At 36.5% G+C, this 25,319-nt stretch overlaps 1 protein-coding gene across 4 annotated transcripts in view; it reads left to right on the top strand.

Moving 5' to 3' along the window:
* The window catches only part of Pias2 (protein inhibitor of activated STAT 2), a 70,990-nt gene extending 56,150 nt beyond the window's left edge, over positions 1–14,840 (top strand). For 2 of the 4 annotated variants that reach the window (XM_042675014.1, XM_042675016.1), the window contains 4 exons: positions 2,542–2,713; positions 4,560–4,699; positions 9,636–9,673; positions 12,775–14,840. In XM_042675014.1, the coding sequence (XP_042530948.1) occupies positions 2,542–2,713; positions 4,560–4,699; positions 9,636–9,673; positions 12,775–12,957 (533 nt within the window). In that variant the 3' untranslated portion in view covers positions 12,958–14,840. Of the gene's footprint in view, positions 1–2,541; positions 2,714–4,559; positions 4,700–6,717; positions 7,193–9,635; positions 9,674–12,774 lie in introns of those variants that run through there. The other 2 variants (XM_042675015.1, XM_042675018.1) reach the window with 2 other exon arrangements.
* Positions 14,841–25,319: the final 10,479 nt, after the last annotated feature.

Genomic DNA, 25,319 nt, shown 5'->3' with positions numbered 1-25,319 from the left:
TCACGTCATTATTTCCTCCTATATTCTCTTTATTCTTTCATGAGAAATGTGCTATAATATACAACAATTCATCTTACCTTCTCATGATAGCTGTTTCATATATACAATAAAAGAGAGTCATCTAAAATAATCTGAACATGCTATGTTATAGAATGAAAAGTTAGAAAATACGTGTATATCGGCATTCAGAATTGTTTTGAGACCTATCTGGCCAGAGCTCTCAAATGGAGTTGCAGTTAGAAAGGTTTGGTTTCATATGGATGTGAAGGCAAATAGTCACAGATTAGTTATCAAGAGGGTGATTGCTTTTGGGAAGTATATTTGTCTTGGTTACATAGTATATACACTCAGCATTTGGTCAACTATTCTCATTTACATAAACTAGAGGAACTGAAGTAGTTGAATTATTTGAAATTCATAGGTAACCTGAAAGTCCCTTTTTAACCAAATCAGTTTATTTACTACTTTTTTTTTTTTTTATAAATCGATCATGGGGCTTGAACTCTGGGCTTGGGTGCTGTCCCTGTGCTCTTCAGCTCAAGGTCAGCGCTTTACCTCTTGAGCCACAGCGCCACTTCCAGTTTTCTAGTGGTTATTGGAGATAAGAGTCTCACAGACTTTTCTACTGGGCTGGCTTTGAACCATAATCCTCAGATCTCACCCTCCTGCGTAGCTAGAATTACAGGCATGAGCCACCAGTGCCCAGCTTACTTTTTTTTTTTTTAATGCTGGTACTTGGGCTTGAACTTAGGGCCTGAGCATTGTCCCTTAGCTTTTCATTCATGGCTGGTGCTCTACTACTTTAGTCACAGCCCAACTTCTGGCTTTTTACTGGTTAATTGGATATAAGATTCTCAAGGTTTTCTTGACTAGGCTAGTTTCCAAAAGATTCTCAGATCTCAATTTCCTGAATAGCTAGGATAACAAGCATGCATCAGCAGCCAGCTACATGTGATTTTGTCTTAGCTCTATAAAGTTCTAAAATTCAATGATAGATTTTTAGAGTAAAAGGAAAAGAAAAAAACAAGCACTTATTTATTCTGTAATTGGAATGTAAGAGTGCAATAGCCAGGCTTTTGAAAGATGGGAAATAACTTGATTAACTGCAGTTGCTTTTCCATTATCAACTACTTTTCATTTTCCACTAAATAATAATACTGGGAATAATATAGTCTTTATGAAAATATGACTTAACATATAGTATGTAATTCTCTTTATGAGCAATTAGAACTTTGATAATGAGTAGATAACTCATAAATTATAAATGTCTGAATTAACTTCATTCACAAGTTAGGGATTATTTTCACTTTATCAAGTTGCCTTTTTCTTTTTTTTTCTTACCAATACTAGTGCTTGAATTCCTAGCCTCTTTTTCTCTTTCTACATTTTTCTCTCATGGCTACTACCTTTCCCACTTGAACTGTACTGTCACTTGCATCTTTTTGTTTGTTTATTGGACATAGTTGCTCAGATTTATCTGCCTGAGCTGACTAGGTTTAAACTGCAGTTCTCACATCTCAGCCTCCTAAGTAGCTATAGTTATAGGTGTGGGTCATCAGTGCTTGGCTTCAAGGTAAATTCTATGTCAAGTACTGACATAGAATGACGTTTCTTATTTGTACATTCTTTAATTTGAGCAGAATTGCTACCATGGGGGTAGCTAACTGTGGGAAATGTCTCTGAGAACATGTAGCATGTGAAACCACATACTCTTTTTTTGGGGGTGGGGGGGTCCAGTCATGGGGCCTGAACTCTGGGCCTGGGCACTGTCCCTCAGCTCTTCAGCTCAAGGTGAGTGTTCTACCACTTGAGCCACAGCGCCACTTCCTGCCTTTTTTTTTTTTTCTGCTTATGTGGTGCTGAGGAATCGAACCCAGGGCCTCATGCGTGCAAGGCAAGCGCTCTACCACTGAGCCACCTTCCCAGCACACCACATACTCTTTTCCCACAATTTTGTCAATACTGTAGCTGGAGACCAGTTCCATGATCCCAGAGTGTTGTGTGTACAGTTACTGCTAATCTGAGAGAAAGTGTGAGCAGCAGGAGATCTGCCCATGTCCAGCAACGGTATTGGTGAGAATTGAAAACATTGTCTCAAGGATGCTTTTGGTCTCTCTCAAGGAGGAACAATTTTTCTGTCTCTGCAGATAAGCAGTTAATTAACATCTGAGTTAGGGAGTTGGTCCTTATCTATATTACAGATCATGTGGCATTCCTAGATGTGTATCATTATGGAAATGCAGTTTTCTTTTTTTTTTTGGGTCCGGTTGTGGGGCCTGAACTCTGGGCCTGGGCGCTGTCCCTCAGCTCTTCAGCTCAAGGCTAGCGCTCTACCACTTGAGCCACAGCACCACTTCCAGCTTTTTTCTTTTTGCTTATGTGGTGCTGGGGAATTGAACCCAGGGCCTCATGCATGCAAGGCAAGCGCTCTACCACTGAGCCACCTTCCCAGCCCCTGGAAATGCACTGTTGAAACAGCAATGGATAGAGTTTATTGTGTTATACCTTGTTTCTGTTTTCTTCCTGTTTCTTTATATCCAGGTTCAAGTGTCCTCAGTAAACCTTGTTCAGTGACTGTAGCCAATGAAGCAAGTAAGAAAAAAGTAGATGTTATTGATCTAACAATAGAAAGCTCTTCTGATGAAGAGGAAGACCCTCCTGTCAAAAGGAAATGCATCTTTATGTCAGAAACACAGAGCAGCCCAACCAAAGGGTTTGTTAATTTTGAATTCACTATTGTTCTTTACACTTTCAAACAGTTGTTTGGGATTTTCTTGCAATGAGTCTATAAATGAGAAGTTGCAGTCACTACAGAAGGCATTTTTAATTTTAGTTTCATTGAAGTATCTTCAAGTCAGCACATTGTTTACAGTAAAGCAAATTTTGATGAAAATACTCAACATATCTGGGAAGTGAGAGTTTGAGGAACTAGATAGTCTTGAATCTATTTGTAAGGATATTTGCTACCTTAGCAAATGTGAGGAAGGAATCTTATAAAAGCAGATACTTTTTCTGACATTTGTACACTTATTCTGTAGTCTCAGTTGAAAACTCTAACTTGATTGGGACTACCTATTTCTATTCTGTAAAATGAGGTTAAATAATATTTGTCTCAGGATTATTCTGAAGTTTCCATGAAATCATGAAAAACCTTAGCCTCCATGCTAGGTACACAATAATTTTTCAATAAAAATGGACTCTTACCGTTACTACCCTGTCTAGGGCAAAATCTGGGTAAGTAGATACAGTTTTTTGGTCATCTACTCTCTGATTCATATCGAAGAAGCTATTTGATCTTAATGAAAAGACTTCTCAGAGTTTAATATAGGGTACTTTTTCACAGTGCAATCTTAGACCATAATAACAAGGTTCTCTTGACAACTTGTGAACACATTCTTTCAAACATTTGTGTGTGCTTGTACTAATCTACTGTCTCTTGGTCCACTTTTTGTAAGGTTTTTATGTACAATAACATTTACTTACCTTATAGTTGTATATATCATAGAATTGTACACATCATCCTAAGTCAGCCATTGAGTATTTCCAACATGCAGAAAAAGTTAAAGGTTAGATGAAAGTATTCAGAATCATTTTTCAATTTAAGCCTCAGCTTTTTGATACTACTTCTTGATAGTATTAGGTTTTATTTAAATATTGTGTATTTTATGTAATAAAGTACTATGTGTTTAATTGTATCTTTAGTTAGCATGAGCAGCTAATTTCAAAGCCAATAACCATCTTAGCAGAATAGGCAATAACCTTATTTCTGGATATTATATCTTTTTTTTTTTTTTTTTTTTGTCGGTTGTGGGACTTGAACTCTGGGCCTGGGCGCTATCCCTCAGCTCTTCAGCTCAAGGCAAGCGCTCTACCACTTGAGCTACAGCGCCACTTCCGGTTTTCTGGTGGTTTATTGGAGATAGGAGTCTCACGGTCTCTCCTGCCCGGGCTGGCTTTGAACCGCAATCCTCAGATCTCAGCCTCCTGAGTAGCTAGGATTACAGGCGTGAGCCACCAGCGCCCGGCTTGGATATTATATCTTAAGTACTGGCCATCTTTCCCTGATTTGTTGATTGCTTTCTACCACCGTCAGATGGGCTAGCTTAAGATACTGAGTTTTGCTCAGATCATTCCTATGTAAGATTTCAAATATTACATTTCAAGTAGAATTAAAATTCTGGTTGATCTAGTATGAGTAGTGTCATATTTTAGAGTCCTCTATTAAGTTTTAATGTATAGGTAAGTTATCTAATATCAACCTATTAATAAACACATATAAAGTATCTTTCTACTTATGGATGAAATCCAGCACTAATGACAACAACATAATGGAGCATTAATGACAGCTTGCTCTTGCATCACAGTTGCTATTGAGAACCAAGATATTCATATTAATATGAAGACTTTTAAGTGAAATAAAGTATAGAGTACTATGTAGTGAGTGGCCATATAATTACTTGAGAATAAATATACATCTAAGAATGCCCAGAGAGGTTCAGCTCTTCTTTCCAGTGAACTAACAGCCAGATTGTTGTAATTTCTCATGCTATTTAAAACAGGGTTCTCATGTATCAGCCATCTTCTGTAAGGGTGCCCAGTGTGACTTCAGTTGATCCTGCTGCTATTCCACCTTCACTGACAGACTACTCAGTACCATTCCACCACACGCCAATATCAAGCATGTCATCAGATTTACCAGGTATGTGGGGAATGTTTATTTTCTTTTTCTTTCCCTTTTTAGAACTAGAATTACTAAGGAAATTTGAAGGCTTTATATAAAAGTTTCAATATTTTAGTACATCATATTCAGTTGTTTACTGAGAGATCTATAGATTTTCAATAATAAGAAATAGAGAACACTAGTAGGAAAATTTTATTGAAAGGATTCTCCTTCGTAACCAGACCTTTTCTTGGTTTATTACCGTAGTTATTTCATAGGTTAAGGAGAACATTTTCTTACATTCTTCTTAGTAGCCCATCAGAACTTCAGAGTATGCTTATGTAGTTTGAGTCTGATTTTGCCACCCATAAGGATAGAGTTGGTGCTTCTCAAGACTAGAGCTTAGCATTTGGGGATACATTTTATATGAATTGCAGTTTAGAAGTATTAAGAATTACATGTTCTATATGTGATTTGGGAATTAATATTTTTATTTACTTTTATTTTTATAAAATAGCAAACGCTAATTAAAAAGTATTTGTTCTGTATAGGGCTGTATAAGGGTGTAGATGAGAGGTTTTGGTTCACAGCAAAGATAAAAACTCTTAATTCCTAATGTCACATGTTACTTTAACCTTGAATAGCTTGAAGAATGTTTATGTTATCTTAATCTGTTTTTTAAATAAGCATTCTGAGATCATTTGTTTACTTTTGACCTTGAGTTAAAAATTAATCTTGAAAAATGGCAGTGAATTCTATTTTTTTTTTTTTTTTAGTGATCTTGGCTAGTAGGCAATAGTATAGACCAAGTTTACTAACTATATTGCTTGTTTTCAAATATGACTTACATTTTTTTCTTTTTCTTTTTTTTCCCCCCAATCCTCAGGCTTGAATTCAGGGCCAGCCTATGCACTGTCCCTAAGCTTTTTTTTTTTTTAACCAGTCCTAGGGTTTGAACTCTGGTGCTGGGCACTATCTCTGGGCTTCTTTTGCTCAAGGCTAACACTCTTAACCACTTGAGCCACAGCATCACTTCTGGCCCTCTCTGTTTAAAAGTTGTACTGAGGAATCGAACCTGGGGCTTCATGCACGCAAGGCAAGCACTCTACCACTGAGCCACATTCCCAGCCCCTATCCCTAAGCATTTTTGCTGAAGACTAGCATGCAACCACTAGAGCCACAGTTCAACTTCTGGGCTCTTTGCTGGTTAATTAGAGATAAGACTCTCAGAGACTTTTCTGTCTGGACTGGCTTGGAATGGTGAGCCTTAGATCTCAGCCTCCTGAGTAGCTAGGATTATAGGCAGGAGCCACTAAGTCCCTGATCTTTTGCTTTTAAAAAATGAGGGAGAAAGAGGAAACAGCTGACACTAAGCAAAGGGAAAGAAATTTACATATCACCTGATTCAGAAGAAATAGTTTTATTTTTAAAAATCTGTAAAGTTCATAGGCTTTGTAGATCAAGACAATGACAATTAACATTGTGAAGGTTAAAATGTGTTGGTGACTTTAGCTAAGTATCACTATGCCACAATACTGTGAAATTTTTGTAATTACTGAATCTCAATAAAGAAAAGAAATGAACAAACTTATTCAGGGGAGAAAATAAAACATATATGGACTCTGTTTCATAAAATGCATTTCAAGCTGGTCTTGATTATTCATATTTAAGGCTTATACTTAGTATAAACTAATACTTGGTTATTACAGTGTTGGAGAGCTTCTTACCAATTTATAAATTTAAATAGGTTCAATTATTTTTAGAAAGAACTTCTAGCTTATTATCGAGTATAAATTATGTGGCAGTTACTACACCTAAATACTTTAAATTTTTACTTTGGTTTTGTTGTTAATGTGCTCTTTTGTAATTAGTACTTTGAATTTATTTTTGTGTATAATTTTTACTTAATTAGTCATAATGTAGAGTTGGTATTGATAAAGTAATAATTTTATAATAAAATATTAAATAGAACACCAAAAATGGAGAGATGACAAAGTTTAATCCATTTCTTAACATTTCTTTTAAACATCATAAATATGAATCTTCTGAATCTGCAGGAGAACAAAGAAGAAATGATATTAATAATGAACTGCAGCTTGGAACATCTTCTGATACTGTGCAACAATGAATACAAAATAAATAATTTGTATTTATGGAATGGAAAACAGCTTGATTATTTCAAGAAAAAATTATGACTGCCTTATTATTGCTAGTGCCATACTGTCAGGTGCGAATGGTGCTCAAAAGTTGTATCATTAAAATTTGAAAGTGCTAAATCTTTACATATTTAATCATGTAGCAGTTATGTTTTGTGAAAGTTCTTGGCTTAAGTAAAGGGGAAAATGTATTAACCTCAATGAGGGAAAAAATGAGTTCCGTTTCACTTAATAAAGGATTTAAAATTCAAAAATTATAATTTTATCACTGTTACCAGAACAAAAGGATTTAGAATGTATGATCAGAGTTTTTGACATGATTTGCTTTGTTGTTAAAACTATAGAGGATTTTCAACCATGAAATACTTGTGAAGGCGAAAAATACATTAATATGGATTATTACAATTGAAACTTAAGATATAATAAGGAAGTAGTATTTTGCTAAACATAAAATAGGCAGTAAAGTCAAATCAGTATTGATGAAATTTTATGTTGGAGTTTGGAAGATTTCAGTGATAATTGATTTGAGGGGGGAATCAATACAAAATATATCAAACTTTTCACTGCTGAGTGCTTGAGACAAAATGGTTTTATTGAAACCTTTTGGGGGGAGTTAAAAATAGATACCACCTATGTAATGCATGGAAGACAATCTAGAGTTTCCACTAAAATTTCAGAAAAATACCTAGGTATTTTATTTGGACATTATGTAAGTCACTATATTCCTGTTGGAATCAAAAGATGGAAAACAAATAAGTCACTTAAAAATTTTTTTCTGAATTAAGCACACATCAAAGAGAATTCATCTGAAGATCTGGATAATTGTAATAATTAAAATGCAAAATGCTGCAAATTCAGAATGCAATAATTAATATGCTCCTAAAATGATAGTTACAATAAGTTTGAATATTATATCAAACCTTTAAATTTATTTGAAATTATGAAATAGGAATAGTTGAACATTTAAAAGAGTAACATTGTTTGAAGTGATTTGTTTTCAGTACACTTTATTTCATCAGAGGTATCAATACTTTAGTTTCATCAGAGGTATCAATACTTTATCAATGCCTTAGTTTCAGATATTAAAATGGACTGAATAAACATTGAAAACCTGGAATTTAGAAAACTAAGAAACTATTAAAAATGAAAGCTCTTATAAAAATGAAGAAGTGGCCTGATGCTTGTGGCTCAGACCTGTAATCCTTGCTACTCAGAAGGCTGATATATGAGGATTGTGGTTTGAAGCCATATGCAGGCAGGAAAGTCTGTGAAGCTTCTGTCTCCAATTTAACTATCAAAAAAGTCAAAGAAGAGCTTTGATTCAAGTAATAGTAGAACACTAGCTTAAAGCAAAGTGGCTCAGGGATCACATAAAGGCCCTGAGTTTAAGCCCCAAGGCCAGCACAAATTACAAGGGGGAAAAATGCTATTTAAATTCAAACAAAAAATCAAGTAAGCCATTTAACATTCCAGTAAAGTTTGTATGGCTTAGTCAATAATGGAAATACTGACTGTATAAAACATTCAAGTTACTTAAAGGCTATACAAATTTTGAAGTGCTGTTCAGAAGCAGAGAAAATAGTTGTTGAGCAATATCATTGAAGTGAAGAGAAATGGTCTCGTGATCAGTATAATGATCAAGTCATTGGAAAAGTGCATTGTGATTTCCTTAGCTGATGTTGGCTCAAACTAATATTATATAGCAAGAACAGCTGTAATTAAAATAATATAGTAACATTTTTTAAAGTGCTTTAGAAATTGTTTCAGTGATTTCTTTGAAATGATTGGTACTATAGCCTAAATCACTGATAGGTTTTAAATACCCTCATTTGGAATATACTTTAAATTTTTGAGTTAAAATTATTTATAGTGGTTATTAAATTTTTCTAATACCTTCCATACTATTTCGAAAACAGTATAGGACCATACTTTGTTGTTGCATTTGGGATGACATTGAATACCAGAAAATAAAATGTCATGATATTGATACTAAATAGATAACTGTCCTGTCTTAATGGACCTATACCTAGTATCTGATATCTTTTTTTAAAAATACATTTTAAAAGAATTTGGACATAAAAGGTGTAACGGGACTGACTTAGAAGTTTATTTTCAGACTTCCCATATCTGGAATATTTTTACTATTATTTTAATACCTCAAAATGATGTGGGCAAGTGGCCTTTCCCACATCCATATTTCTAAAACGTAATTGTAAAATTTTAGTTCTTCTGGTTTAGAGAATTGTATTGTTAATCCCTTTACCCCTTAGCTTGTTTAGTGAGCAGAAAGTTACCAAGTGCTTGCTTGGTGCAGAGTATTGCACTTTGTACTAACTTCTCTTGATGTGGGAATGAGGAAGAGAGCTAGTAAAGAAATAGATACCTGTTTTAACAGTGACATTTTTAGATGAACCTCAGTGTGGTGTGTATTTCTGAAAAATAAATGTGAAATATCTTGAGAGCCTAAGTATGGGTTTTTTTTTTTAATGGTCTGAAGATCATTATGATTTTCATTGCTTCTCAATTGTGTTAAATGACAAATGAAAAATATTTGCCGTGAATGTAGTCCTTTCCTTTTTGGACCACTGATTTGGAGTTACTAGGAGGTGGTTTTTCCAGTTGTTTGGTCAGGAAATATGTTGGTCTTTGGGATTTCAAGACACATTAAAATGTCTGATCATGGTTATTGAACTTCTCTTTGGCAGAGTGATGAGCATTTACCTTCAAGTATTTTGTGATTTATGGTAGAGAATGATTTGAGAAAATAATTCTAGTCTCCAAAATATGAGGCAACTATTAACAAAGAATTTTTGTTTTAGGTTTGGATTTTCTTTCCCTTATTCCAGTTGATCCCCAGGTATGTATCCTGAATTTAAGCAACTAATTTGTATCTATTGTTGGGTATATCATACTAGCTAGAAATGACCAGTTGCATAAAATCAGGACAGTTAACTTTCAATAACCTATATTGATAGGAAACAAGTACTAGATAGATACCTCATAATTTTTGGAGTAATAAAGTTACAAGTTCTCAGTTGATAATTCTTTGTCTTTAATACCTAATTTTACTGAGCATAGTCAGCTGATATTATACACATCTAAGAGATTAGAATGTATGGAACCAGTTCTGGAGGACCAGAATTAAAAATTAGAGTAAAATTTCATTTTACACATAAAACTTAGAAAATTAGCCATTAAAACTTTAAACAGACTTGACTCACTAGCTTATTTTCTTCATTGTTTAAAAGAAAGATTTATACAGGGGACGCTCTCAATTCAAAGTTTTGGGATCTCTACTTTTTCTGTCAAAGATAAGAAATGCTTGCATATCTCAGTCCTAGGCTGATTGTGTAGTAAGCATGAATCTTACTGTCAGACTTACAGCAGATGTATAGTGAAAGAAGAAAATAGAAGGGGACAAGAAAATATCAAAAGAGCACTTAGGAAGGAAGAACCCACATATTGCTTGCTCCATGGACTGCTCAGCATCAGCTAATTGCATGTCTAGTTTGAGCCTCCTCTTTGTGTTTTGTATTTGATTGCACAAACTACATGGTAATTTTGTCCCATGTAGACTGAGGAAATTTTAGCATTTATAAACACATTTTATACCATAGTTATTTACTTCTCTAGGATATAGATTCTTCAGGCTTATAAAACGATGACCAGTTTTTACTGCTGGTTTGTGCCTATAATCCTAGCTATTCAGGAGGTTAAAAAGCTATCCCTGGAAGAAAAGACTGAGACTCCCTCTCCAAAATAACCAGGAAAAAAGCCAGGCTGGAAGTTTGGCTCAAGGAATATGGTACCATTTGAACAGGTACTGGTTTAAAAAAAACCCTGGTACTGGTTTAAAAAAAAAAAATGTGGGCATATGTGGACAATACTAGAAGAGTGACTTTTACCTCATAAGTTGCTAAGTTTGTGCCTTCTATTTACCAAAGAATCTTTACTTTCCATTTTCACCCCCATAATGCCCCATAATACCTATTGTGTTTGTGCAGAAGTATACATAGGGATGTAGGGTTAAAAGTAAATTCGCTGAAAGACAAGAGTATTGAGTTACACATCCTTTGGGAACAAGACTTTAGCATTTAGCACTTATAAACGAGTATCTTTCTAGTCAAAGACAGACTGAAAATAACATCAATAAAGTTTCTGGACTTTTTCTAGATTTTCCCCTCACTTATAGTTAAATTGACTTAGGCTGAATATGGTGGCTTACATCTGTCATCTTAGCTACTTGGGAAGCTGACATCTGCAGAATCACAGTTCCAGATCACCCTGGGCAAAAAAAGTCCATGAGACCCTGTCTCAACAGACAACATTGGATGTGGTGATAACGCACCTAGTGTTTTAATTATAACAGGGAGCGTAAATAGGAGGATTGTGGCCCAACCCAGGCAAAAAGGTGACAAAATAACAAGAGCAAACCTATATCAAAATAACCAGAGCAAAATCATTCTGGAAGAGTGGCTTAAGTGGTTGAGCACCTGCCTAGCAAACTCAAAGCCCTGAGTTCATACCCCAGGTTATACTACCAAATGGATGATTGATTATAGACAGATAGATATACACATATACATACACACAGATACATAGATCATACAAGTACAGAGATTTAAAAAAAATTTAAAAATTTTATTTGATAGTTTAACTTTTTTAAACTTACAAACTCTTTTAGACCTAAGGCATCTTCCTCTACTGTGTGTGGCAGTATTTTTTTTTTTTTTTTCTGGTTGTAGGGCCTGAACTCTGGGCCTGGGCACTGTCCCTCAGTTCGACTTCAGCTCAAGGCTAGCGCTCTACCACTTGAGCCACAGCACCACTTCCATTTTTTTTTCTGCTTATGTGGTGCTGAGGAATCGAACCCAGGGTCTCATGCATGCAAGGCAAGCACTCTACCACTGAGCTACCTTCCCAGCCCTGTGGCAGTAATTTTTACCAAAGAAACAACTGATTTGCATCCAAAACATTAAGTGACTATTGAAATGCAGTCTAAACTGTATCTGTTCTTCCTCTGACTGACAGCTAAATCTGAAGCCGTTATTACCATTTTAGGGAGATAATACAGTTTAGGCAACTTCAGTTTTAATCACATTCTGCAGTATATTAGATATCACTTGTGCTAAAAAAGTCGGTGGCATTGTTTCTCATATAAAATATTCTGTTGTAACATAAAAAATAATGTTTAAACCATTCCTCATGGTCAGTGTTAGAACATTGTATCCCAGTTCTTTGTCAACCACCAGGATGGTAAGAGGACATGAAATATGAACACTTTGAAGAAAGATGTAAAGCAAACATTGCAAGGAAGATTATGTAGCTCTCTAAGATATGTTCCAGAGTTTTGTGATGGTATGATAGGATTCTGGAGCATCTTCTAGTAATTAACTACTATGTAGTGTAGAATCAATGTTGACAGTCTAAATTAACAAGTATTATTAGTATGCATTTATGTATGTATGTCCACAGGAGTCTAATGCCATTATTCAGCTGGTCATTTTTAATTCATAAAGGGTGTGTTTGATAATAATTTGAGAAATTGTTGGATTTTTGCCTTAGCATTTTTCATAATATGAAAATCCTTGTTAGCCTTTCATAATTTTGTTTAAATCTTATCTAAATACATTTAGTTGAACAAATTACTTTGTGCTTAAGTCTCAGTCTCAAATTTGGGGCTAAGGTTTAATGTTCAGTTATTGTTGACATCACAGGTACCTCTACCTCTGGATATGGTCAACAAACAAATTATGCATACATTTTAACTGAATAAAAAGTATACTGCATTCATTAAAGAATATAAAGTAGTTAAATTTATGCCATCTTTTACCCAGAGGTAAAATTTTTTTTAAGTCCCAGGGGGATTTCACTTGTGGCTCTCACTTGTACATATCTTCTAGTCTTTACTTAAAACCAAGTAGCCTCTTCCTTATCCACATCATTGTTTGTTTCAAGCAGTACTGTCCTCCTATGTTTTTGGATAGTCTCACCTCACCCTTAACAGCAAGCAGTACGTCTGTCACCACCACCAGCCCCCATGAAAGCAGTACTCATGTTAGTTCATCCAGCAGCAGGAGTGAGACAGGGGTCATAACCAGCAGTGGAAGTAATATTCCTGACATCATCTCATTGGACTAAAGGAGGACTTATTTGATTCTGGGAATCATTCATCAAAACTGCTTTCTTGGATCTTTGGTCCATGGAAACTTTTTGTTTATTAGTTTTGGCAATTTGATATTTATTGAAACATCAAATGGATTCTTTCACTTTCTGAGAGATGAACACAGATGACTCCAGCAAGAACCAAATGACTTGAAAGGACTTTCCTTACTCATAAGCTGAGCATCAGCTACATTCAGCCATAATGGTGTCTTGAGCAGTGGATTTGTTTCATATATTACTGGATGGATTCTACAAATCAACTTAAACTTTTTTGTTACAATAAACAGCAATAAAATTATGTACATAAAATTTAAACTTTTTAATTAAAGATATAATCACTGATTCTAGATTGACAACAACTTCTGTTTGATCCAATGTGAAGGAAAAAATATGGGGAAAGAAATCATGTTTGCTGAATGAGTCCTTTCCACAGAGATTTGCTCTATTTTGTTGAAGCAGTGAAGTTTTGATAAGTGGCCGGAGCTTGGGACCGCTTTTCTTCTTGAAGGTCAACGCTTCATGATCACATCAAAGAAAACTATATTGTGCATTTTTCTGGTTGTCATTTACACTTTTGACACTGTTTGCTAATGTATGCAGAGTGAAGTGCTGGGACTTAGCTGCTCTTTATTAGTGATTATGTTTAAGAACACTATGCAGATTCTGCTCTGACATAATGTGTTATTTTTGGTAACTGTACATTTTCATTCTAGAGTTTTCTATAAATATGAGGCTTTCCTTCTTAAGAAAAACAAATTCTGTGCAGCCTTTGAGATATTTTTGAGGTAAAATGGCTAGAATGTTTGTTAGAATATTCATTCAGTGTCCAGAAATACTGATGGTTTGGAGGCAGCAGAAGGGATTATATGGGAGATGAAGATAACAAAAATCAGTTTCTTCCCATAAGCTTAATTTGCTCATTTATTTTATAGAAGAGAATACTAAATACATAATCTTTGCTGAAACCTTTCAAATTTTGGTGGCACTGACAAATTATATTTTGTTTGTGATCATATATCTTGTCAGTACAGTTTCTGTCCAGCAGTGATTTTCAAATTTAAGGAAAAGAAAATGGGAAGGGATTAGGAGCAGCATCTGGATCATTCTTTTTCCCCAAATCACAAAAGACCGAAGTGTTTGGATTTAAGTGAGAAAGTCTTATTTTATGACTCCCTGAAACACTGCTGTTGTGGCTGTGCCGGCTGTACTTTGAAGACCAGTTTTCTATGGGGTTTGATTTTTAATCCCTCAAATAACTGGGTTTGGCTTATAGAGAAACATTTTCATCCAGCTTTTATAGTTTGCTCCATTTGACTTCCTAAGTCATTTTGAGTTCTTGAGGATTTAGTACTTAATTTTTTTTTCTATCTCCAAGGTTTATCCATTTTAAGGCAAAACTGTTTATAGTGGCTGATTTCTCAAATAGAAGTGTCAGGTGAGGGGCTTACTATGTCAAGGTGGATGCGACTCATCCCTCCTAGGATTGCTTTTTTACCTTCTCAAATTTTCATGGCCTTTGTGTGCTGTTCTTGTGTCTGACGTAATATGTGGTTTTTCACATCATCCCGTATTCGAGGCTGTAGCTTTAGGAGGTCTATGTATCATTAAGTGTGGAACAGCAAAGCCAGACCAAACTTTTACAGCAGTACTTGTACCACAGTCACCAGCTTTGCCATCTTAGTAGGTTCCAACCCAGGTAACAGTATTTGTGAAAATACCAAATTTCTTTACAGTAGGATTTTATGTTGCTGCTGTAAGTACAGATGGACTTTCTGTTAATTCTGTAATTAGATAAAGTAATCTGATTTGTGTGGCATAATTTGTTAATAAAAGAATGATGTATAGTTATCATTTTGTTATCCATTAGTCTCAGAGTCTCCCTTTTTCCCTGTTTAATCAAACAGTGTTTTATAAAGTAAATTAATATATTGTTAGAAATTAGTTTATTCTTAGTTATTGCAGTTGATAATAGTACTTGTTACTTTTGGTATGTGTTTCATTGTCGCTATTTATTTTATTTATTTTATTTTATTTTTCAGTGGTATGGAACCTAGGGCTTTGTTCAGGCTAAGCAAGTGCTCTAACAGTTATATCCCCAGCCCTTATTTTTTTTTTTTTTTTGAGGCAGGTCTTGCTATGTAGCTTTGAATTTGCTAAGTAGCCCGGGTTGACCGCAAACTCAAAGTCCTCCTCCTTTTGCCTCTTGAGTGTTGGGATTAAAGATGTACACTACCATGCCCAGCATTCTTTATTACTATTTTATATGAACAGTTTCAATGTGTACTTTTGGTGCTTTATGCTTGAAAATTTTTAAAAATCTCAGATGACTTAAGACTTAAAAATACACAAGAATTTAAACTTAAAAAGTTAGAGCTTTTCTAGATATCTGTGAGGATACTTTTTTTTATACCTTTGACAGCGCCACTCTTAATATAGCTACTTACTTTTAAGGATCTGACCTTTTAGTAGTGTATTTGTCACCTGGATGTCTGCTTAACCAAGTGTAATGGCAAAGAGGAGTGGATTGTTACCTGGAATCCAACCAGCTTTAATCTAGAGTATCTTATTTAAAGGAAAGGACTGCAGTTAATTACAGTCATTTAACCTGGATTTTGATCTGCCTTCACTAAGAAATATAGAAGGTTTTTCCCTTGATTTGATAACTTCTAGCAGTATAATAGGTGCTGTCTATAGCTTATAGTCTATATACTAGTTTTCTGGCCTGTAGGTGAGCACTTTAGAGCTTTATTTCCCTTTCAGCCCAGAGTTATAAATGTTCAACGTCTGCCCTAGGCCAAATGAAACAGTTGAGGTGAATTCAAGTATCAAAAAGTTTATCTTAGAATAGTCTTACAGAATGAAAAGAAAGGAGCAAGGAGATTTTAGGGTAAGTGGAACACAACAGAGACCATTAAAACTTCAGGCCAGGCCGTCTTGGACACTCAACATTTAGTAGCCTACTTTCTTGGAATAAAATATTTATTAATAATGTTTGTATTTTTAAGAAAGGTTTCACAAAACATTCTTTTAATTCTCAGGTTTGCCTTTTAAGTACTTATTTTACTAGACATTTTTTCTGTAAGTTTTTCTCCGTGTCTATTATAATGATTATTTACTCTTCATTTTAGTAAATGTAAAGTTAAGGCCATTTAAACTTGTGTCTGACCTTGGATTTAGTTGCCCTGGGTCCGTATGGTGTGGAAACTTGGAGATACTGAGTTGGGCAGTTGGATTCACTATCTTTTTGTACATATATATGATAAAAACTTGTGGAAAAGAATTTAAGGCGTCCTCCGCTTTTTAATTGTTGATGCTATTTTAACCTAAATTTGTTTTCCCCACGCACACTTTTGGGGGAGAAGGATGTTAGAAAACACGTTGCAATACATTTTCTAAGAGCATAACTTCTCTATACAGGAATTTGCACTAGGATCTTCAGCTCTTCTGATCGTAAAGTGGGTTAAATTATCTAATTGGCAGACATTTTCTGAGGTTTTTTTTTTTTTTCCTGAGGTTTTTTCAGTTTTAAATATATACTTGTCTCTTATTATCAGTGGGGGATTGGTTCCAGGACAACACTGTACCTGAACACCAAAATGTACTGATGCTCAAGTCTCAAAATGTGCCTAGTATGTACATATAAGCTACATGTCAGCTCCTTTACACACTAAAACAGCTAGGTCGTTTATAAGACATTTGGTTTGCCTTATGAAGCAGCATCTGTATTCTTGTCAGCCTACATTTTGTGTTGTGGTCTGTTTTAAGCTATTTATGCCTGGGGCCAGCCCCTAGTAGCCGGCTCTCTCTTTCCTCTTGTAGGCTCCATTTGGCCTTTGTGAGTTCCTTAAAGCCATTAGGACCTACTGAGACAAAGGCAGTCCAACTCAAACTGGACAAATGGTAAGGCTTATTTTGCTAGTTAGATCTTATTCTTGATGTTCTAAGGGCTGCTATGGGGAAAGAAAACATGCTATATTCACATTTTAAAGGTGTAGCATTTTCTTGATTGGCATGGCATAGTATTTTTTGTACTGCTTTTTATTTGTGAATGGATCTTAAAGCTTCCTTTATTTTGTGTTATCAAAGTTTATAGAGTGTTTTAAAATAAGAGTACCTCAATGGGACCATCATCAGACTAGTCATTCAAGGAATGTTTAGTGTTTTTTTTTTTATGTGTATGTGGGATAAAGTAGTAGTTAAGAGATCTTGTCTCTGGCTTCAGAAGGTCTTTAATCCAGTTTTTAAAAATGAGCAGTCTTTTAAAGGCAAGTTGTATCCTATTTGGAACATGATGAAACTGGGTGTGGGAGGTCTGTCCCACACCCATTGCAAGACCTCTGACTTAACAAAAATGACTAAAGTGATACCAGTCTTGGTTTGGAAATGCAGATGATTATGACACTTTCAGATCATGACCAGTAATCAGGAAGGAGTGGAAATGAGCTCTTTTAAAAGAAGGCTCAAAACTATGTGCTTTAACAGAGACAGCAGTAAGGGCAGGGTCTGTTTGTTAGCCTGAGATGATAAGCTGCTATTGATCATCATATTGATAATATGCTACAGAGAATGGAGACAGAGTGGTCAGTCATTTAGGTTAGGGAAATGACCGAATTCTCCCTGGATTTCCTGCATTAATTTAAGATGTGTAAGCCTCCTTTATCACTCTTTAACCTTTACCTGCCTTCATGATATGTACTCCAGTCACTCCCAGTGGCCTGTTCATGCCTTCCTGAGCCATGCCTAGTTACATCTCAGTCTTGTTACCTCTTCACTGCTTTGCAGTAACAAACTTGGCTGTAACCTGAGATCTTGCTATGCCTTGCGCTCTAAGTGAGTGCTGTGTATTTCAAGAAGTGCTAGTTGCTGTTCTTTCACCTTCTTGTGATGCCTTTGTCTGAATGCCTCTCAAGGAAGAGGTCTTGTGAGACAGTGGAAAGGCATTGAAGAGTTTCTTGACCATTAACAGTAATGAGTGTTGTCAAGTTTAATGTGCTTATCTCCATTTTACAAATGTGGAAACATTCTGGGAGGGTAAGTGACAGTCCAAGTGAGAAGTTGGCTTTTAATCCAGCTTTTCACTGCTCTTGAAAGTCCTTCCATATCCTGTTTTATTTTTATTTTTTGTCATTTTTGTTGCTGGGGATTAAACCCCAGGGTCTATTGACATATGCTGTATCACCAAACTATACCCACAGATGTTTCCTAATTTCTACGTCTTCTTTCATATCACCCACTTTATATCTTGTGTGGTCTTTTCACCACACCAATGATTTTATGTATTAATTTACTGTATCTTCTAGACTGTAAGCTCCATGAGGGCAGGTGTGATAGCAGATAACATTTCACTTGCATTTTAGAGCCTAACATAGTAGATGATCAATAAATATTTGTGACTGAAGAAAAGATGGATAATCATTTCCATTTGAAGTGTGCTAAGTGGAAAATTAATGCCTGTTGAAAATTTATTACCTGAACAGCAGATGTCTACCAACAGAGAAAAGTAAGAGAATGTACGTGTTTGCAGTGGTAAATCGTGTATGGAGGTGGGGTAAAGGCAGCCTGGGCAGAAAAGTCTCACAGCAGACTCCAGATGCAAGTTGTCCATGAAGGGTTGGTAGGACTGTGCATGGTAGAGATGGTAAATGTATAAGCAGATTAACAGTAAAATTGAATGTTTAACCCCTTGTAAAGTTACACTACTGTATGTATAAAAGTTGAGAATCTAGATCATGTACTGGGGGAATTCCTTAAATGGGTCGAATATATCATACTGAGTTATACAATATAATTGTAGATATAATTTATTCATAAGAGTAGCAAATGTGACCCAAATCATTATTGGTCTCAGGTCTTTGGAACTGGAACAAGTTAACCTCATGTCCTGTAAGTCATGCCCACATGCTCAGATGAGCTACAGTAGCCTAAAAATCCCTCATTCTCTATTTCCCCAGATAATCATACCTTATTTCCCAGCACTAAATGGCCACTAGAATACTTTGTCTCTACATGTGGCAGTTCCAAGCATTGAATCACAGGCTGTGTTGTCTTTGTGACTGTTCTCATTTTGCCTAGGATTTGAAGAATCATCCATGCCATAGCATATATAGTACATGCCTTACTCCCTTTTTTCCCATTGTCAACTAGCTTTCAATTTTTTTTTTACTAAATGGATTACAAAGAGTAATAGGCTTACGAAAATGTGAGCTGATGTACAATATTGTCTTTATGACTAAAAGGAGCCTAGGCAATGAGTAAATAGTTCATAAGGAAAGCTATAAATCTCTTGGCAGGTTTAGGATTTATTTTGTTTGTTTTTTTTTTTTGTCATGGAGCTTGAACTCTGGGCCTGGACACTGTCTCTAGGCTCTACTTGAGCCACAGCACCACTTCCGGTTCTCTAGTGGTTTATTGGAGATAAGAGTCTCATGGACTTCCCTGCCCCGGTTGGCTTTGAACTGTGATCCTCAGCCTCTCAAGTAACTAGGATTACAGGTGTGAGCCATCGGATTTTTTTTCCTGTTTATCAAGGTGAGTGTGTGTGTGTGTGTGAGAGAGAGAGAGACACCACTGGGCTCCATTGATCTGTTTCACCATAGCACACTTTTTTTTTTTGTCAGTTGTGGGCCTTGAACTTGGCCTTGGCACTATCCCTGAGCCTCTTTGTGCTCAAGATTAGCACTCTACAGCTTGAACACAGCACCCCTTACAGTTTTTGAGTGGTTAGTTGGAGTCCCTGTGAGACTGTTCTGCCCAGGCTGGCTTTGAACCAGAATCCTTAGATCTCAGCCTCCTGAGTAGCCAGGATTACAAGTGTGAGCCACCAGCACCTAGCTACACTGTTCTTAATAAAACTTCATAGTAAGTCTTAAAGTTTGAGTAGAGTCTGTTTTCACACTCGCTTCTTTAATCTCATGTTGCCCATTCTCTTTTGCCTGTATACAAAACAATTTGTTGGATTTTTAGTAGAGTTGTATTGGTTGTATAGATCCAATTGGCAAGAAGTGACGTCTGTGAACAGGGAATTTATCCTTTTATTTTTCTCTCATTGGGAGTTTTATATTTTTCCCTTTATAGGTCCTATACATTCTTTATTAAATTTCTTTCTAATTCCATTCACCTCCCTTAGGTGCTAATGTAAATACGGGGCTGAGGGAACATTGTTACAAATTCCAGTATCTGTTGCTGCTATGTAAGAAAGCCATGGGCTTCTTTATGTTCATCTTGTATCCTGCCAACATATTAGTTCCAGGACAATTTTTGGTCTCTTCTTTCTGCATAGATGATGATTATATCATTTGCAAGGAAAGACAGTTTTATTTCTCTCCCTGTCTGAATACCTTTTCTTGTCTTACTGCATTAGCTAGGACTTTCAGTCTGATATTTACATACTTCTCTCTCGTTTTTCATGCTTGCAAACAAATTTGAGAGTTCTTCAATTAGCCAGTGAAAAACCAGATTAGAGACATAACTCAAGTTGTAGAGTACCAGTTAAAAGCAAAATGAGTGTGTGCTGCCTGGAGTTCAAGCCAAAATACTGGCACACACACACAAAGAAAAACAGTAAATATTATTAATAAATAACAGATGGGCTGGGAAGGTGGCTCAGTGGTAGATCTCTTGCCTTGCATGCATGAGGCCCTGGGTTCGATTCTTCAGCACCACATAAGCAAAAAAGAAAACAGCCAGAAGTGCCACTGTGGCTCAAGTGGTAGAGTGCTAGCCTTGAGCTGAAGAGCTGAGGGACAGCGCCCAGGCCCAGAGTTAAGGCCCCACGACCGGACAAAAAATAAAACATGATAGTGATACTATATATACCTTTATGTGAACAAAGGCAAAAATGTAGGTGGGTAAATAGCAATAGCAAAGTGACATTTACCCAGTACAGGTTTTAAGAGACTGAAAAATCTGAATTGTTTCATAATCACTTAAGGAAATTAACATGATTGAACAACTTCAGTTGCAAGGAAAAATCCAGGCTTAGTTGACTTCACCAGTGAGTTTAACATTCAAAAGGAATAACTCCATTTTTTATATAACAAACCATTCATGAGCATAAAGAAAACTCCCCCAAATTCCCTAGCTCATTTTACAATTCACATACCCTTGAAACCCAATGGAACAAGGAGAGCATGAAAAAGAAAAGTTATAAACATTGCAGTTTACAAAAGTTACATTACAATTACAAAAATTAGATGAGATTCTGGCAGACTCAATTAGGAGTGTTCAAAAAGGATAACAAATAATTAGTTGAATTTAGCCATATGATTTGGTGACAGTTGAACAGAAATCAGCTAATGGAATTCACATTCCATTAACAGAATAAAGGAGTGCAATACAGTAATCTTGGTAATTGAGCAAAAACAGAAACATTTGGTAAGGTATGTCATTAAGATTAACAATGTCCAACCATCCAGAGATGCCAAGAGTGAGAGAATATATGTTGTGAAGAGATAACTTGCTGCACTCATAATATGCAAGCATAGAATACAGGGAAATAAGTAGATTTTCCCCCTTGCAAATTAGACTGCCAGTATTAAGGCAAATTACAAAAGAGGCATCTGGAGTTCCCACATATGTAATTTGGGGGGGGGGGGGGAGAGGCCAGTCATGGGGCTTGAACTCTGGGCCTGGGAACTGTCCCTGAGCTTCAGCTCAAAACGAGCACTCTACTGCTTGAGCTACAGCACCACTTCTGGTTTTCTGGTGTTTAATTGGAGATAAGAGTCTCAGACTTACCTGCCCAAGCAGGCTTTGAATTGTGATCCTCAGATTTCAACCTCCTGAGTAGCTAGGATTACAGGCGTGAGCCACTGGTGCCTGGCTGTAAAATTCTTTCTTAGTGTTTAGGGAGATATAAAACACATAATTAAGTGACCTTACAAGTTTTGCCATCTTAACCAGGCCCTTTCAGGCACAGATCACTCACTTTTTAGTTAAAATTCAATAGCATTGAACAGACCAACAGTGTGGAGCACAAGGGACTATCTGTGGGATCATATAGCAAACAGCTGAACTCTGGGATAAAGCCAGCTAGTTTATGTATGGGTGATGTGACTTGATTATCACAAAGTCAGTACAGGATGCACTACAGGAAGCCTTTGAGGTCCTTGCAGCTTTGCCCTCATTAATCCCAAGGATGGTAATAGAGATGCTTGCTTTATTTAATATATATATATGTATATATATATATATATATATATATGCTTATGCACATTTTTGTATGTGTGAACTAACAATAAGCTGAAAAGTAAAACTTTATGATCAGAACCACTCCCACCCCTTGCTGCCTCAGCTCCCTCCAAGTATCCTAGCTTCCTTATTTCTCAACTACTCTGAGCACAGCCTCACTTCCAGGACTTTTGCTCCTGCTGTTTTTTCCTCCGGATACCTGCATGGTTTGCTTCCTTTAAAACTGACATGAAGACAATTAGTTTTGGGTTCAATCACAAATATGAAGACCGCCCAAGATACCAATGGCCTAAACATGTATAAGGCCCTACAGCCTTACGGAACCCAGCCTCCTTTTGGTTGCTGACATTAGAGCATGACCCTTTTCCTCATTTTTGTCATGGCTGGGTGCTGCAAATAAGCCTGGGCAATATGGTCTTTATTCTGGACCATGTGCTCCACTTACATTTTGCTTTGTGAGACAAGCATCCATGTCCAGTATAACTGTCTTCTGAGAACCCAGTCTGAAAGAGCCTCCCATGTACCACTTTCTCCCCTTACACCAATTTCTCTGCATTGTGTTTGTCAGACATCTGCTTATTTATTGGATTGATGTCCCAGTCTTAGCTCATGCAAGAGGGGCTTCACTATGGCCTTTCTGGGTCCCTGGCATTTTGAGCAGCACATTGCTGGCACTCATGAGTTGCCAAATAGCTGGGTGCTAGTGGCTCACGCCTGTAATCATAGCTACTCAGGAGGCTGAAGTGGTGCTGTAGCTCAAGTGGTAGAGCACTCTCCTTAAGCTGAAGAGCACAGGGACAGCACCCAGGCCCAGAGTTCAAGCCCCATGATGGACCAAAAAAAAAAAAAAAGCTTTGTCAAATGACTAAAGCCTTCAGTCCATTCTTCACATTTGGTTGTATGCTTAGCAACTCTGCAGAGCAGTTTCCTCTGGTTGAAGATTGAGTCAGTGCTCAAACTTGGGTTTGATAGAATCCTTTAGAGGGCTGAGTAGAATTGGGTTGGTTTCCTGCAAGTTCACAAGGATCTAGCACTGCTCCTGTGGGATCTAGCACTGCTTTAGGGGTCTTAAGGAAATGTCCAAGAGGTTCTAGTTTATTCTGGCTGGTGACCTTTTAAAAAAATCTCCCTTGGGCTGGGAAGGTGACTCAGTGGTAGAGTGCTTGCCTTGCATGCATGAGGCCCTGGGTTCGATTCCTCAGCATCACATAAGCAAAAAGTAAAAAACCGAAGTGGTGCTGTGCTCAAGTGATAGAGTGCTAGCCTTGAGCTGAAGAGCTGAGGGACAGCGCCCAGGCCCAGATTTCAGGCCCCACAACCAGACCCCCCCAAAAAAAAAAATTCTCCGAAGTGTTCCTAATATGTAGTCAAGGCTAAGAGCCACCTTTAGAAACACTGCAGCATTGATCCCTGCTGGCCAGCACAGACAGCTAACCTCTGTCTCTAATAGGAAGTTCTTGGGAAGAAAAGACCTTGTTTCCCTTGCACTAACTAAAGAGCACTGACAGGGATTCAGTGTTTGTTGAGTGGATTAGAATGGAAAATACCCGAAATTATTGGTGGCAGACTTAAACAGGATTGGTTAACATGCGTCCCAGCTGAGGGACATTCTCTTACATTGACAGAACTACAAATACAGGCAAGTGTTCTGTGTTTAAGATGAGGTTTCTAGAAGAAGAAGCAGATCCGAAATAGATTTTCCCCCTCACTTCAATGAAATTAAGTTGCCTCATGCAGTCTCATCAGACCGAGTGGTAGTGGTTAGCAATACCAGAAGGCTAGGCTGCCTAGGTTAAAAATCTGTGTCTTCTGTCAATTGTGATTTTGGCATTGCACCATGGTCAGTTTCCTCTTGTGTAAAATGTGGCTTAAAATGATCCTTTGGGGTTGGTCATTTTTTTTATCCTGCCCAAACAAGTGTTCTTTTTATTACATTTTAGGTAAGTATGCATAGTGTTCTTCAAGATTGTATTCACAACCTCTATTACTTTTTCTGACCCTTTCCTCCCTTCCCAACTCCACTTTTCTTCTTCCTATCCCATATCCCTAGTTGTCATCTTTTCAATTTCATAGCTCATTCTAAACTTCATGCATGGGAAAAAATCATGATACTTACCTTTGGGGGATTGGTTTAATCACTTAATACAATCTACTCAAGTGATTATGTTAATAACAATCTTCAGTTCTGTCATTTTCCTGCAAAGAGAAGCTCATTTTTCTTTGCTGCTAAAGAAAACTCACTATGTACATATACCACAATTTATATGAGTTGGTCATTTTTGAGAAATAAAATACATGTAATTAGAGAAATACCTAACATTTTTAAAGAGCTATTCCACTGTTTAACTTATATAAGTGGTCAGAAATTAACTGATTATTAAGTCTCAGGTTGTAATAAATGGCTTTTATTTTCCAAGCCCTCAATTAAGCCTGTGATCTTTACCCTTTCATGAGGACTGAAATAGAAAAATAAGTAGTGAAGCAATGCATACTGATAAAATTATTAAACCCAGTGCATCAAAGTATTTGCTAGCCAGCATGTGTTAAGAAATCAACAGTTTGAAGCCCTAAAATAAACCTGGTTTCAAACTGCTAATTGAAATATTTTCTTACTGGATATATTTTGCATATAATAAACTTACTATAGTTTACTAATTGTGTAACTAGTAACAATTTTTAATTTTGAAATTCTACTCAGCTTAGAGGTAAAAGTGTTGCAACCCAAGAAAAAGTAAAAGATACTAAAACATATTGTTTGCATTGGGGTATTAATGAAGTATATTAAAGTGCTTTTTGCTTTTTGTGCCAGTACTGGGGCTTGAACTTGGGGCCTGAGTGATGTTCCTTAGCTTTTTTGATCAAGGCTGGTTATCACTTGATCTATCCTTCTACTTCTGGCTCTTTTGGTTGTTAATTTTAGATAAGAGACTCATGTACTTTGCTTCCTGGGCTGGCTTTGAATTGTGATCCTCAGATCTCAGCTTCCTTGGTAGCTAGGATTACAAGCATGAGCCACTGGCACCCAGTCTAATATGCTTTTTTTATCTAACTTTTCTCCAAAAAAAAGTTATATCCTATGCATATGAGCAAGATGGAAATACTTATCCTCTCCTCTTCTACAGAGAAACCCTAGCCACACATTCTTGGCC

The sequence above is a fragment of the Dipodomys spectabilis genome, unplaced genomic scaffold, assembly GCF_019054845.1.
Source record: "Dipodomys spectabilis isolate Male_0828 unplaced genomic scaffold, ASM1905484v1 ptg000024l, whole genome shotgun sequence".
NCBI classification, from domain to species: Eukaryota; Metazoa; Chordata; class Mammalia; order Rodentia; family Heteromyidae; genus Dipodomys; species Dipodomys spectabilis.
The sequence above is the reverse complement of the archived record's forward strand: the minus strand, read 5'-3'. Positions and strand labels throughout refer to the sequence as shown.